Here is a 15108-nt window from a genome sequence, read left to right on the forward strand (position 1 = left end):
GCATGTAAATAAATCACTGTCGTGTTTATAGTACGTCGTATTTTCACTAATCTTCTAGTTTTTTACTCTTAGTATAAAAAATATGTTAATTATAAAGTACAAATCATACATTCTGAATACGCCTAAGTTTTATTTATAAATGTCTCACTCATTGAAATCAAATTTGATGTGTTTAGGATATTTATTTCATTTAAGTAACAAATTCGAGCTTCGCTCGCAACGGCCTTAAACAAAAAAAAACAAGTGTTTAAATAAAAAAGCCATTCTCATATTTCCTAGCTACAACTTTGGTCGATCTGTTGCTTTCATATTATCTCTGATAAGGCCAAGTACTTGGAAAGCGTTTTTAAATAAGTAATTCATCATCACTATCGGAAATCGTTCCCGGGGTGTGCATCAAAAGATTGGCTTCCTCATTGCTTACCTGTGAACAAACGTTACATATTAGATTGAACCAAACTTCCCGGTGGTAAAGAATAGGAGAAATGCATTCAATTATATGTTCATTAGTGGGAAAATGCGAGGCGATAAAGTACTCCATATCTTAACGACTACGATTAGTTTGCTGTTAGATTGTGTACGAATAGAAGGAATTATAGTAGAACCACCTTTCAACTGCAGTAACGGGGCAAAAACTGGGATCAAAGTTCATAGAAGGATTCCACAACACTCTGTGCTCAGATGTGTGAAAAGATTGCTAACTGGAAAAGCCGTCCTAGAATGGAAAATATCTGTATCAGTTCGATATACTAACTTTGGGAGAAAAAAAGCGGTAGAAATTTTTCGTTCAATTTTCGGAAATTGACTATATCAATTAGTTCTATCAAATAGTATGGTGAGATTTGAAAATCACAAATTTATTACGTTGTTTAAGTCGAAAGTTGATGGAAACTTTTGGAAATAATTGAAGAATTGGCAACATTTAAGTCATTTTTTAATTAAAGTAGAAAAAGCATTAGTATTTAATACTCTCACTAAATAAGAGGTGATTATACGTATAGACGTTATAGATCAATGACAAAATATCTTAGATGCACGACTCAAGACATGAAAATTAGGTACAAGTAGTTAGACCAATCACGCTCTTAACCCTTATGCACTCGAATGGGTACCCGGGTACCTTTTCGAATTTCAAAATAAGAAATTTCTGAGTTAGGTTTAAACTAAGATTCTGCAATTCGGTCAATTCCAAGAACTAGTTGGACCATAACTTCTCATGCTTTGACTTTTCATTTTACAGTAAGGGGGGTCGAATGGGGGGGCTCAAATTTTTTTTATTACGTAAACACCCGAATGGGTACCCGGGTACCCACAAATAAAAATGCTTGTAACTAAGGCAAATTCCATCCGATTTGAATTTTTTCAGTACGGGTAAATTCAGAAATTTATCCACTTTTCGATGGCCGTGTATATTGCTGTAGTAGGTTCTTCTGGTTCCCGTTAATCCGGATTTCCGTAGAATGTTCCGACACTTGTGTTTTCCACCATAAATGTCATTTACTAATTTGAAACTTTTCCAAACCAGCTATTTGAGAAAGGCCGTACCAAAATGAACCTTTTGTAGAAAAATGACGTCATCTAAAGGGTAGTTGGCCTATTCTGGACTTACTCTCATAGAACGAAAAAAAGGAAATATAAATGAGAACGAAACTGTTTGGGAAGTAACTTCGTGATGTTTCGAAATGTTTGTTGCCAGAATTAAAAATTGTATTGCGTGCTCCTCGCAATAGGCCTGAAGTACATAATAATTTTCAAACTGAAGATAAGAAAGTGAAGTATATAAGGGAACATACATAAAGTACGTCACGCGTTTAGGGAGGAGAGGTTTCAAAAATACGTGACAATACATGGTGAAAAGATTGAGAAATGCTCGACAAAGGGGGAAAGGAGTGGTAGAAAAATTCAAAATTTTATGTTACGTACATAACGGATGCCCCCTGAAATATATAAACATAACAACTTAGCATAGCACTTGATTTCATATAGCAATTCTTAGATAAGATTACAAAAATACGTGAAATCCGTGTATAAATGCCTCGATGTCGGAACTCATTTAGGATATCCGGGTTCCTGGGAACCAGGAGCACCATGTCCATCTTTATGGGTACCAATCCCAAAGAGCTTAAGTTCCTGAATCCAACAGTGCTAAAATTACTTCAATCGGTTGAAAAATGCTCAACTTACAGCGATTTAAAAAAATGGGTACCCGGGTACCCATTCGGGTGGTTAAAGGTGTTTTTTTTTTCGAGTGCACAACGGTTAAAGGGTGAACACGAAATTATTTATCACTTTCAACTGACTGTAGCATTTATCTCTTTGGGTAGACACTAACAAAGTTTTACGCAGTTCTTTTTCGGAGTGTATTGTTTACATCATGATTACATCGCGCTCATTGAACATAGCTCATGTTTTGAGTTGCGTTCACTCGAATTCATAAACTGGATAGATATATAAAAATTTGAGTATCGGATTGAGTGAAATTTACTTAAGTCATGAGTTCCCTTCTATTTAATCATGCATTAGGGCAAATATATTTTATATATCAATAATGATCATTCTTGCGATTCGCCACGGACATCACAACAACCGTGGTGACAGAAAATTCCTGAAGAATTCCTGTACTCATATGACAGTTCTTCCAATCAATACAAAAAAAAATTGGTTATTGATATATAATGCAAACTAGGGAGAGAAATTGTTTAATATTATGAATTCAAAAATCTACATTTATATAAATGAATATCAAATAATCTTTTCAATGTCTGTGAAATTTACAAGACCTATTCTTTTAAACAAGTCGGTTGATTATTTTGGTTCATCCAAAGATAACTACCCTTTGAAATACCTGTGCAAATTTTGAAATTTCTTTACATTGAAAAAATAAACTCACTAGTGTCATCTATTAGAGGATTCGCCGCGGTTGTCCCGAACATTCCACTTCGTTCCGGAACGATCATAGAATTTTTTAACCTGTTACAGAAATTTTACAATTTTAATTATTATTAAACTTATCATACCATTTCCACAAGTTTAAAACACACATTTAATTCCCATGTCATTAAATCACATGTGAATGTAATCAGAAGATCGGAATAAAACACAAATAAACTTGTGATTTTAACCTTAAGCTAAACAAAAATTCAACGTGATGAGAATGTAACGCTCAAAACAGTGACAATCGCGGCGACATCTGCAAGTTAAATTTTTCACACACCGTTCATAATTTTGTGAGCGCCCTTTAGCCATCGTTGGACTAATAGATGATTTCCCAGACTAACGTAAATACTATTAGAATTCATAATATTCTAAATTCAATCAGGATTCAGCTGAAATGCTGAGTTTATTACTCTGTATAAATTCAACTCTAAAACTAAACACTTGCATAACCAATACATCCGTCAGTACCACTGAAAAAATATAAATTTTCAGTTTAAAATAACTCAATACTCATAAGCTGAATGCTGAAATGTACAAGCCGAATGATGAACAACACACATAACTGTAACGGAAGATACGCGTACTGCAACAAAACTTACCCTAGAGTACTGCACCGAGACGTTGCGCCTTCCGAACAGCGATCGCACGCATTCACGTCGGGCCGGATTTCGCCAGAGGAGTAGAGCTGCGGCTCCGGTCAAAGACACCAGCGTTAAGGCTGCCAAAATGATTCCTATTTAAGAGGATGAAAAGTACAAACAAAATAAATGCATATCATAAATACTCTTTTATTGAATGTTCTAAGTCTGTTTCTAACTTATATTGAATGCATGCATCCGTTAATCTTCAATAGATTTAAATTTATAACAGATTCAAGAATTCCATGAGAACGCGTAGTAGAATTAATTGGTTATAATTGTTGTATTTTTGCTTTCGATTCGGAGAGTTGGCATCACTGGGAGTACGATGCGGTGTCTAAGGCTGTGAACCATTTCGCGGTTAGTTTTAACTTTTGGTTAAAATCTGACACTTGAGTGATTATTTTGTGTCGAGTAGTTAAATTTAACTAAAACTGTGGCCCATTTCAAAATTTGACGGACGGAAAGTTATTCGGGTATATTTTCCACTGGAAATAATTTCAACAAAAGAATTAATATTAGAATTTTCATTGCAAGATTTTTTTCAGTGTCGGAAAATAACTATCGATCTGTCAAAAATAACCATGCTCTCGAGCAGAGATGCCATTTATACAGATTTATCTGTATTATACAGATTTTTACATGCGCATACAGATTTAATACAGAGTACAAATTTCTTACAGATTACTTAAATTTAATACAGATTTATACAGATTTCACCAAAAGTATTAAGGAAAAATTAAACTATCTATTAGTGTTTGAGCTATCTATTAGTATTTGATTGCAATGACGAGATAAACGTTTAGGAATCAACGTACAAATCACTTTTTAAAATATATATTTTTTGTGCAGATATTTAATGAAAAACACTGAAATCCATTTAAATTAATATTTGTAACTAAATTGAACTTAAAAGTTAGACAAGTCTTGGCATCATGAAACATTATTGCCAGACTGACAGTTGTATTACCTGACTCGACGTTGCATATTGGGTTTTGGAAATCCATCTCAACTTATGAAGTGAACGTTTTCAAATTAGACAAGTATATGGCACCATAATTCAATTGTTGTTGATAGGAAAAAACTATAACATTTCGTCGATGAATATAATATAAGATATGAAATTTAATCTAGCACTCTATAACCATAATCTATTGGAATAACACCTTTTAACATAATTGTATTGTAGAAATTTCATTTTATTAGCGAATACAGATAAATACAGATATTTTATCAGAATCAATACAGATTTTCTATGAAAATATCTGGCATCTCTGCTTTCGAGCAGGGTTATTTTTGACAACATCGAATTAAGTACGATTCAGACCGTCCGGCTTCTTCCGTCACCGTCACCGGAACGTCAACGTCCGTCACCGTCATTCTGATTCACACGATCCGGTTTCCTATCCGTGTCCGTCATGTCATTTTCTTACACGCAGAATTTGAAGAACTTAGTTTCGCACAATTGTATTCCACTAATACAAAATCTGGGAGCTTTTGAAGCCAATCGATCTGTTGTTTTCCTACCTTTTAATCGAATAAATAACTTTCCAAATTAGCTAGAAAGAGGAAAAAACAAAACAATCAGTTCCACTCACCAACGTAACGTACTTTGCAAATCTACTGATAAATTTAATTACCTATATGTGGTATATTTTGTTTAAGAGTGGGATCTTGACACCGAATACATACATAACAAACGTCAGCTCAATACCGTAATCATATGAATCGTGCATGTGTGCGATAATCACAGTCCGTCAAATATTCTTTCGGAGAAATGTTGACGGAGCTTGCCGTTGACGGACGTTGACGTTCCGGATCTGTGCTGGATCGTGTGAATGCGCAAAGGGAAAACTCATTTGTCTAATTTTGACGGAGGCTGACGTTCCGGTGACGGTGACGGAAGAAGCCGGATCGTCTGAATCGTACATTAACCGCTCGTGCGTCAGATTTAAACCAAAAGTTAAAATTAACCGCGAGATGGTTCACAGCCTAAATGCTGCTTTCAAAAAAGTCTAATTTCAATGTGTTGTTTAATACGTAAACCTAGTTAAAAATTTAGTCGAAACAGTTATGTTGAGTGATAGTACAGGTGTGACAAGTGTGCGATTAGTAGTGAGAGTGCTATTAATTGAATAATATTGATTCGCAGAACAAAAGAGGCTCAATCGGCGGAAACTGAGAATTTACCACCCCAAAATTCAACTATATTAACCGATCGAAGCGCCGTCTGCACATCATTGGGTACTGTTTTCATATCTGGGATATTCTTTGTTTTTTTGGGTTGGATTTTGAGATTAATTGATAAATTATGATCAAAAGTTTTATGACTAGTCTATTTACTCATGTTTTATCATCTAAATCAAATCAGTATGTGAACTGAAAAGTTCAAATTTCATCCTAGATTGTCAAGAGTATAGGACAATTTGAAATCATATATTTGATGACAACACGTGAATAATCGTTTTTCTTACCCATATTTGTAAGGTTTTGCCATGTGCATTCTTTCAAACTCAAGTAAATTGAAAAAAATCGTCAAAATTTTTTTTAAATACATGAGATAAGTCAAAACAATCACCATAACGCTATCTCGTGGTGACCACGCTGATTGGATTGTTCAATTGGCTTTCAAACGCAAAACTCAACTCAACTCCGCGCCTTCTATGTTTCACATTATGGACCAAGAAAACGATGACGTTAGCAAATTATCACATAGAGCAATATAGGAATCGAGTATTAAATGCGGAAGTAATTACTAACATAGTAATTTTTCTTTAAACAAACCTACGGAATGGGTAAAACTTTTGCATTCATTCAACTTGTGCATAAAAAATAAACCCTTAATTTCTTCAATACTTTACTATATTTAGATATTGATGCTAAATGAGGTTAGGTCATCAATTTTCGTAATCGAAATTAAAGGTTTAAACAAATGGAATGGTGGAATAAACGGTCAAACCAATTATTTCAGAGCGGTGTCAACAAGCAAAGTCAATACTATCAATCTGTAGATCATTCTGAAAGCAAAAAACTTAGATTTATTCTCAAGCGGAATATTAAAAATATTGGTTGAAATTCTAATTGAAAAAAATCAATGTTTTTTCCTAATTACAACAGAATATTCTTCGGTTATTCGAATTTCAACTACAAATAAATAAAAATTTATTGGAGAACCCACCCGCGGATGTTTATTCAATTTTATGTTTTCAGTAGTCGTGTTTCATCTCGCGTTGGTAACAGCAATGCGAATAGGAGAAAAAGGATACTGGCGAGATCGTTCCTTAGAGATATTTTAAATTTTTCTTACTTATAATGCCTTATTATGTTTCTCCTGAATATCGAAAATCAGCTTTTGTTGAGATCATATTGTTTACAAAAGCACCTAAGGATCTCTTTTCCTCTCTATTAACACATCTCCTATCCCGTGATGCTCGTGGTACCCGCGGTCTCTAGAAACAACGAGTATCAGACTAATATTCCTTCCTTTTCCTCAGTGGCACCGCCTTTGGTCGTAGCCGGCGTCGTTATTGATCATTTAGGAGTGAGTGGGCATGTACAGTGAAAATGATTTGCTTCTCCCAAGCTTAATTTTCTTGGTTCATTGTACATTTCCACTCATTAGGTCAATCAAGAAGTGCAACTACGGGCGATCTACTTCAGCTCAGGTGCTGTCTAGAGCCTCGCCTTATTGACTGTTATCCTGTGATGACGTGAATATAAAAAAAACCTTTTATTCAGGTGTCGCGAATGAAATGTGTGACCAGACAATTTTATTACCTAGGGTTAGTCAAACACAATTGAGGCGTAAGATTTGCTTTGTGATCCGTTCGCATCGAACGAGTGACAACTAGTTGTATATTCAGTAATAAATGATGTGTACCTAGGAGAATGCACTCGAGCGTGGTCACCCCATACAGATAAATGCCAGGTTGCAATTTCATAATTAATCCTATAATTGCGGAACCGAAAGTCAAATCCGGACAAAATTCTACACTTGCTTATGGAGACATATTACCTTTCATTTGAATCTAAGTTTGTAGAACATAATTTCAGCCGATTCTGCGAAATTGGAATGAATTCCGGTTTGGAGTACACTAGAAGTGCTATAGAAGTGCGTGTGCATCATCTAGCCTCAAGCATCTGTAATCCTTATATTCGCAAAACTATGTCCCAGTACGGAGAGATTCTTTCCATCGAATGAGAAGTGTGGAAGAACTTTTTCCGCGGTATTTTAAATGGCGTACGTTTGTTACGCATACGCTTGGAGAAGGCTATACCTTTTTATGTGATATTCGACCAAGATACAAGGGTTCCATGCAAATCACTTGTTACCTATGACAATCAGATGGTCAGATGTCAATATTGCCAAAAAGCTATGTTCACTATGGTAAGCCATGTGAAAAACTGGACAAGAAGACATCTGCACCAAAGGACAACAGCGCTCCACCCCACACCAACCCCAGAAAAACCCCAGTACATCGAAGACAGCCATCAACAACAACAGCATCCCATATAGAACAAGGTACACCAGCTGCAGCTAACAACTTACCCAAAGCCTGGACTAAAAGTAACGATTATTCCGCCAACAACAGTGATGCCGAACCAATGGACGTGAGCGTGAATAGCGAACCACTGCTCCCCCTTCATGCGCTGGATAGCAATGAAAGCGCCTCTTCTCCAAGGAAGAAAATAAAATCGAGATCCAGCAAAAAAAATAAACAATATTGTATAACGGCCGCGTTAAGCTTAAGTGCAAAGGAGCCGAATAAAATGAACATTATGAAGAAAAGAACAATAACTTGCTTATCAGATTTGCTTATTTCGAAAGTGAGAAAGAGCGGTATGCGAACGCGAACTGAATGCAAACACTTATCGCGGGTAGTATTTCTATCAAGTAAAATTTGTATGATTTTTTGATAGAGTGCAAAGCAAAGCCATGGTATTACACATTCCTTTTGTAGAATTTGATCTTCTACTTCAACAGACTTCTCAGCCGATTCAGAGCCTACAGAATCATTGCTTGGCTGATGCTACGGTCCTACTGACACGAAGAATCCTTCCAAGTCGGGCTGAAACGTACGACAACAGGCTTGTAAGACCAGTGCCCTATGCATTGAACAGCCAACCCGGGACAAGTGGTAGAATATAATTATCATAAACCAACAAATTTTACATCATTTCTAGATAATGAATTCTTAATGCAAATATTATCTTTCAACATCTTCTTGTCTCTAGTCTCTAACAACAACAACAAAATCTCTAGTTCATATGGGAGGTCTCTCGTAATAACACAATACTTACCAAGTGCACTTCCAGGAGATCCGGACACTTCCGCAGAATTGTCATTCATACTGGATGAACTTTCTGTTTGAGTTGAGGTTTTAGTTTCCGGAGTTGACGACAGGTTGTGTTCCGTCGAGTGATCTTTATCGTCATTTCCACCCGTTCTTGAGGAAGCGCCAACGAAAGCGCATATTTTTGGTGTCTGCTGAGTTAATATCAGATGACAAGCACTTTGCTGCAAAATAAACAAACAAAACACGGAATTTATGATTTATGTTAGACTGTGGTGGAAAATGTAAAGGAAGCTACAATTACTGGAAACGCCATTAGAAGCCAGATTAGGACTTCATTCATTGAGCCGAGTAATCATGCGAATGAAACAATTCGTACTTCCGATGATAACAGGTTTTGTTATTCGAAAATCTTAATCTAATCAAACTTTTTTCCGGACTGCAATATTAATTCATATCGATATAAACCGAATGTCGTTCATAGATTAGATTATTTTTTCCGAATGCATTCCAGCTATAACGACCAATTAGTCAGTTACGAGACGTGAACCCATCTACAATGACAACAAATCTGCGACTGTTCGTGTTATTATGCAGTATTTTTTACTCCTGCGGAAAAGTTATTGATATAAGTGACCTGAGTTGCCTGGAACCGGAGTGTGATTCTGACGAAGGACGAGCGATTTTATGGCCATTCTACGATCCGAATTTCTTTCTAAGCTGTGAAGAAAGCGATTGGGAACTGGTGCGGAGACCTTGCATGGACCAGAAATTGTTTCATTTCGTCCGACAAAAATGTGTGGATCCGTCCGAGTGGGAAAATCCTTGTCCGACTCTTGAACTACCGCAGTGCCCTCAAGTGGTGTGCAAAACCAAGTATGACCTGAGGAAACTCTGGCCTTATGACGATCCAAGCTTCTTTCTGCAGTGCGTTCCAGGGCCTGAAGGAGGAATGGAAGCAGTGAGAAGAGAATGTAATACGGATACACTGTTCAGTTGGACTCTGCAGAAGTGTATCCACAACGACGTTTGGGAGCGGGACTGCACATTTGATGACGTGAGCACAACCGAAACAACGGTAGAAACGGAAACAACTGAGGAAAGTGAAACGACGGAAGAGACTACAGAAACTGAAACAACCGAAGAGACTTCAGAAACAGAAACGACGGAAGAGACTACAGAAACTGAAACTACCGAAGAGACTTCAGAAACCGAAACTACGGAAGAGACGAACGAAGCAGACACCGAGACCACAGAAGAAATTACTGTCCCTACCACGACAGAAACTTCGTCTTCCAGTCCCACCACCGAGCCGGAAAGAGGGATCTGTCCGGTTCCGGTTTGTCAGATCCAAGATATTAAACTATATCCCCACACCGATTGGACTCTATACTATCAGTGCATACCAGATCCAAACGGGTTCTGGGTACCAATTGAGCGCCCATGTGGTGCCAGAACCTACTTTCACGCTGGTGAACAAAGGTGCGTCTTCATGGCAGATTGGGAAGATTTTTGCCTTTAATAAATAAAGACTTTTTTTTCTTTGAAAAGTGTGTTCTCTGCTTTACGTTTCATACCGAATGACAATACTATTCAGTTGCTGTTATCACTTTTATTGCTGTTACATTGTAGCCCTATCTTTCTCCACTGTTAGTCCATCAATCTCCACATGCTTGACTGTTTGCGGTTATTGTCCAGTGCCACCGTTAGTTGTCCGGTCGCGAAATCGGTGCACAGGGCGGTTCCCACTCCCACTCATCCCAGCTAACGCATTCCAGGAGGGTAGCATGGAATGCACTATCACTACCGCAACGCCTCAGCACACCAGCTTCGTTAAGTTTAACACATTCCCAGTAAGCCGTCGGATCGTGATTGTGACGCCAGACTCCCTGAGTCAATTCTTCCTGTTTCTTGCAACCAGGCTGACCGGACGTGCCATCTCGGACGCATCGTGCCGAGGCTGCTCCCACCAGCGCCAACAGCAATATCGTGACAACTGTTGGCGGAAAGATAACCGTATCGTATTTCGTATTCGTGAGATTTTGTTTTATTGTTTTGATAAATACAAACCTTTCATATTCGAATATACTGTCCAATTGTAAGCACACCGAAGAAGGAAGTGACGAACTCTGGCACTAGGCCGGTTGTTTTATACGCTAGAAATGATATCAGCCCACAAGTTTTATCGTGTCATCTTAATTGAATAATTGTGAGAGCATCAGCAGGCCCTTGTGCAGGTTTGCAATCAGACCGAAAATCTGTGATAAGCTGCATTGATGTTTTTTTGTTGATGAAAGAATTCACTTGATAAACATTTTTATTCCTTTCGAAGGAATACATGAGAAGTACTCTGAAGACACGATAAAGTTGCAATTGATACTGCTCAAACAACTAGTCAACGGTAGTCTAGCTAAAGGCGTATAGCACATTAGTAAATTGGTGGAAAACCGAATAAAATGTTATAGAAAACAATTTTTCCTAAAGTCAAAACATTTTCTCAGGTTCACTACAATGTCGTTAATCGGTGTTATAATTTTTACTTCAACCTTAAGGTAACCTATAATCTTAGAGAACCGCACAAAAGTAGTTTTTTTCTGCTTCCGTTAAAAAGAAGCTGGAAACCAAAAAGTTACTAGAAATAGAGATAACCAAAGAGTCCTACCGACGACACGACCAGCCACTCCGAAGAAAAATCGGCATGAAAAGTGTTCTTGAACGATTTACCATCAGTTACACCAGGATTTGTCCACATTGAAATCTTTGACATTTTCAGCGAAGGTGAGAAGATGAAAACGCTCGGCTAACTTATGGCTTTTTCGTTTTTAATTTGCACTACACCGGTGCAGTGCTACACTGAGGCATCAATGTACGAACAAAATGACGAAAATATAAACAGTAACCATTGAATTATATATTAATAAACGATTCCATTGCATAGAGCTACACCAATTGATAAGTGCTACACCAGTGGTATCGGTGCAGAAAAAGTGTAGCACTGGTGTAGTGCAATTGGTAAAAACGAACGGTTTAAGTGCAGCTTTCGCTACACCGGTGTAATGCAATTCAAAAACGAAAACTACATTAGACACAGGCGAATTTGTTTTGTCAAATTGGATTTGACAACCGTCACTGAATCAATTTTGGTAGCCGTCTGGTGGCCATGGCTGCCCAGGTAGCCAAAAAGCTATGCGGGCACCGGTGCAAGAATTTTCACTCATAGGCAGAGATGTCAGATATTTTCATAGGAAATCTGTATTACTCTCTATAAAAAATCTGTACTTTTCTGTATTCACTAACAAAATTAAATTTCAACAATAAAATTATGTTGAAAGATGTTATTTCAACACATTATGGCTGTAGAATGTTAGATTCAATGAGACCAAAACATTGCTTCTCGTCACTGCAATCAAATACTAATAGATTGCTCATACGTAAAAGTTTTTATTTTGCTTCCTGGGAGATTCGTATTAAATTTAGGAAATCTGTATCAAATCTGTATTCTGTATGTGTATGTAAAAATCTGTATAATACAGATAAATCTGTATAAATGGCATCTCTGCATACAACTCTCAGTTTGACAGTAAAGTTTCATGATGCCATCACTTCCTTGAATATCACCTCAAATTGGTTTCAAATTATAAAATACATGGATTTCACAACAGATTTCCATATAAATTTGTGATTTCTCCGTTGATTGATAGACTTTTTTCTCTTCACAGGAATCAAATACTTTTTTTTTTCTTACTTTTTGTGAGATCTGTATAAATCTGTATTGAATCGAGGAAATCTGTATAGAATCTGTACTCTGTATTAAATCTGTATGAGCATGCTAAAATCTGTATAATACAGATAAATCTGTATAAATGGCATCTCTGCTCATAGGACACCGTTTCCCTTCAATTGGATATAAATGTAGTGAAGTTTAATGGAGAAAAGTTTCGTTGAATCAGGAATAAACATGTTACCTAAGATAAATAATAAAGACATGTACGTGCTTATTAATATTTTTGAAAAATGTGGTTCGTTTTCGGTACCTTCTGAAATGACCGCACTCACCGCTTGGTGGAGCGCGAGATTAATTGCATTGTTATCATTTCAACCAAAGTGTGCCATAAAATCTCAATATATACAAATGAGCTACCGAATCGAAAGGGTTCTCACGGTTTGGCATTTGCATTATGAATGTATGATGGGAACTCAGTAGTGTATTCATTGGTGCCAGTTTCACGGAGGACCGTAGATGTGCGCCAAAAAAAGATCGTGACTGCCATGTCTGGAAATTCGTCTTACTATTTTTGCGCTTGACACTAGTCAATTCGAACCAGAACCGGTGGCACGGTTTGTAAACGATTTAGAGTTAGATTTGTTTCCATATTTTTTCTTCAATAACTAGTAACCATGGTATGTATGTTATTCAAAATCAACAGTTCATTCAGATTGTTTCGGTTCTTTCGGAAAAGCGTGACTCAACGCTCACGTCGCATATTCGACAACAGTTTCAGTAATAATACATTTGAACTTGATCATTGGTTACTTTTTGAAAACCTTATTTAATCCACCTGGTGGTGTAATGATGCCTTTTTCATATAACTTATATTTCCAAAAAAATAACTAGAAGATTCCGGCTGAAATTTTTTTTGAAACTTGAATAAAATCAAAAACTTTCTTTGGTATAAACTACCATTATCTTTTCAATTTGTAAACAGTTATGGCAAGTTAATATAGATTTAAATGTGCAACCCTAAAAGCAAAGTCTTGGCATTACATTCCTTTTGTGGAATTTGGCCTTTCTGTTTCAACAGACTTCGCAGCCGATTCTTAGCGTACAGAATCATTGCATGGCTAGTACTATGGATCCTACTGACACTAAGAATCCTTCCAGGTCAGGGCTCGAACATACGACAACTGGCTTGTAAGACCAGCGTCCTATGCCTTGAACCACCAACCCGGGAACCTGCAACCCTGCACTTTATAGAAAAATGAACAAAGCACGCTGTGTGCTAGGCGGATGCGTTTTCTTCTTCTTCCGTACCAGCACGTATCGATGCGTACCGGTTTTGCATCATTGTGTACGACAGTTTGAAAGTTTTGATATTCATTACCCTACACCGAGAGCTTTAATATGAATCAAGATTTGCTGAGAAATCGAAGTGAGTTTCTTTTTTGGAGCTTTTCTTTACTATTATCGTTGCGTTCGGAAGCGGAAACCGGGGACTAGTGACACATGGATCAATAAGTCCCGAGACTAAAGCAGAGATGGCGCTCGTAGTAAACCAGTAACCACGTCTTTCTAGAGTACTAACATTTGTTTGAAACGGGTCAAAATTTTAAGTCATCCGACTAGAAATAGCTCAGTTATCGAGGTTGGAGTAAAGTCGTTTTGTAGTTGGTTTAAAAAATGGAAAAAAAATCGAGTTTCGTGTTTTGATAAAACATGGTTTTTAATGGGTAAAAACAACGTGCAAGCGAAACAATGGATTGAAAAATGTTATCCGGACTCTTGTCCATCAAAAGCAACGATTTGTCGGTGGTTCGCCCGGTTTAAACGTGGTCGTACCGACATAAATGACGCGGAACGCTCGGGTAGACCTGTGGAAGCCGTTACACCGGAAAATGTGCGTGAAGTGACAAAAATTATAATGAAAGATCGTAAAGTGAAGCTCCGTGAGATTGCTGAGATGACACAGATATCATATGGAAGTGTATTTACTATCCTTCATGAAAAATTGAGCATGAAAAAGGTTTTTTCCAAGTGGGTGCCGCGATTGCTTTTGATGGAACAAAAACAGCAACGAGTCGATGATTCAAAAAGCAGTTTATCGAAAAATAAACGTTGGAACCATTGTATCACCCTAAAAGGTGATTATGTTGATGAATAAAAAAAATTTTGCAAAAAAATGTTGTTTCCATTGTTAGTCTCGGGACTTATTGATCCATGTGTTAGTCCCAAAGTAGATTTATATATCCACCAACTAACAAGATCTGTTAACTAGATAAATTTATCGGTAAATTTAACAAAAATTCGCACCTCGTTTCGTCATCACTTTTGACAAAATCCTCATGCAATTAAAAAAAATCAATTACCGCGCTGTAATACCGGAACCAAAAGTCGGAACTGGATGAACTGTAGAATTTTTCAAAAAATCGGAATTTTTTTTTGCATTGCAAAAGGTCATGTATGATCTCAAAAATAATATTCCAGAAGATGAAAAGTGGGAAAAAATTCTAGTGTGTCTAAA

General features: G+C 37.0%; 2 protein-coding genes across 3 annotated transcripts in view; both read right to left on the minus strand.

Annotated features, from left to right (window-relative positions):
• Position 1: 1 nt before the first annotated feature.
• LOC131425818 (cation-independent mannose-6-phosphate receptor) overlaps positions 2–15108 on the minus strand; it is a 263633-nt gene continuing 248526 nt past the window's right edge. The window contains exons 4-7 of one of the 2 annotated variants that reach the window (XR_009229031.1): positions 8877–9093; positions 3537–3670; positions 609–715; positions 2–424 (exon numbers count right to left, since the gene is read on the minus strand). Coding sequence is in view for 1 of the 2 variants with exons in the window: in XM_058588024.1 (XP_058444007.1) it covers positions 347–424; positions 3537–3670; positions 8877–9093 (429 nt within the window). In the remaining variant the exon portion in view is untranslated. The remainder of the gene's footprint in view (positions 425–608; positions 716–3536; positions 3671–8876; positions 9094–15108) is intronic. The other variant, XM_058588024.1, reaches the window with a different exon arrangement.
• LOC131425822 (uncharacterized) lies at positions 10462–10993 on the minus strand. Its single transcript, XM_058588028.1, has 2 exons — positions 10940–10993; positions 10462–10865 (listed from the first exon to the last, which is right to left on the minus strand). The coding sequence occupies exons 1-2, from the start codon at positions 10944–10946 to the stop codon at positions 10576–10578; spliced, it is 297 nt and encodes a 98-aa protein (XP_058444011.1). The 5' UTR covers positions 10947–10993; the 3' UTR covers positions 10462–10575.

This window comes from Malaya genurostris, chromosome 1, assembly GCF_030247185.1.
Source record: "Malaya genurostris strain Urasoe2022 chromosome 1, Malgen_1.1, whole genome shotgun sequence".
NCBI classification, from domain to species: Eukaryota; Metazoa; Arthropoda; class Insecta; order Diptera; family Culicidae; genus Malaya; species Malaya genurostris.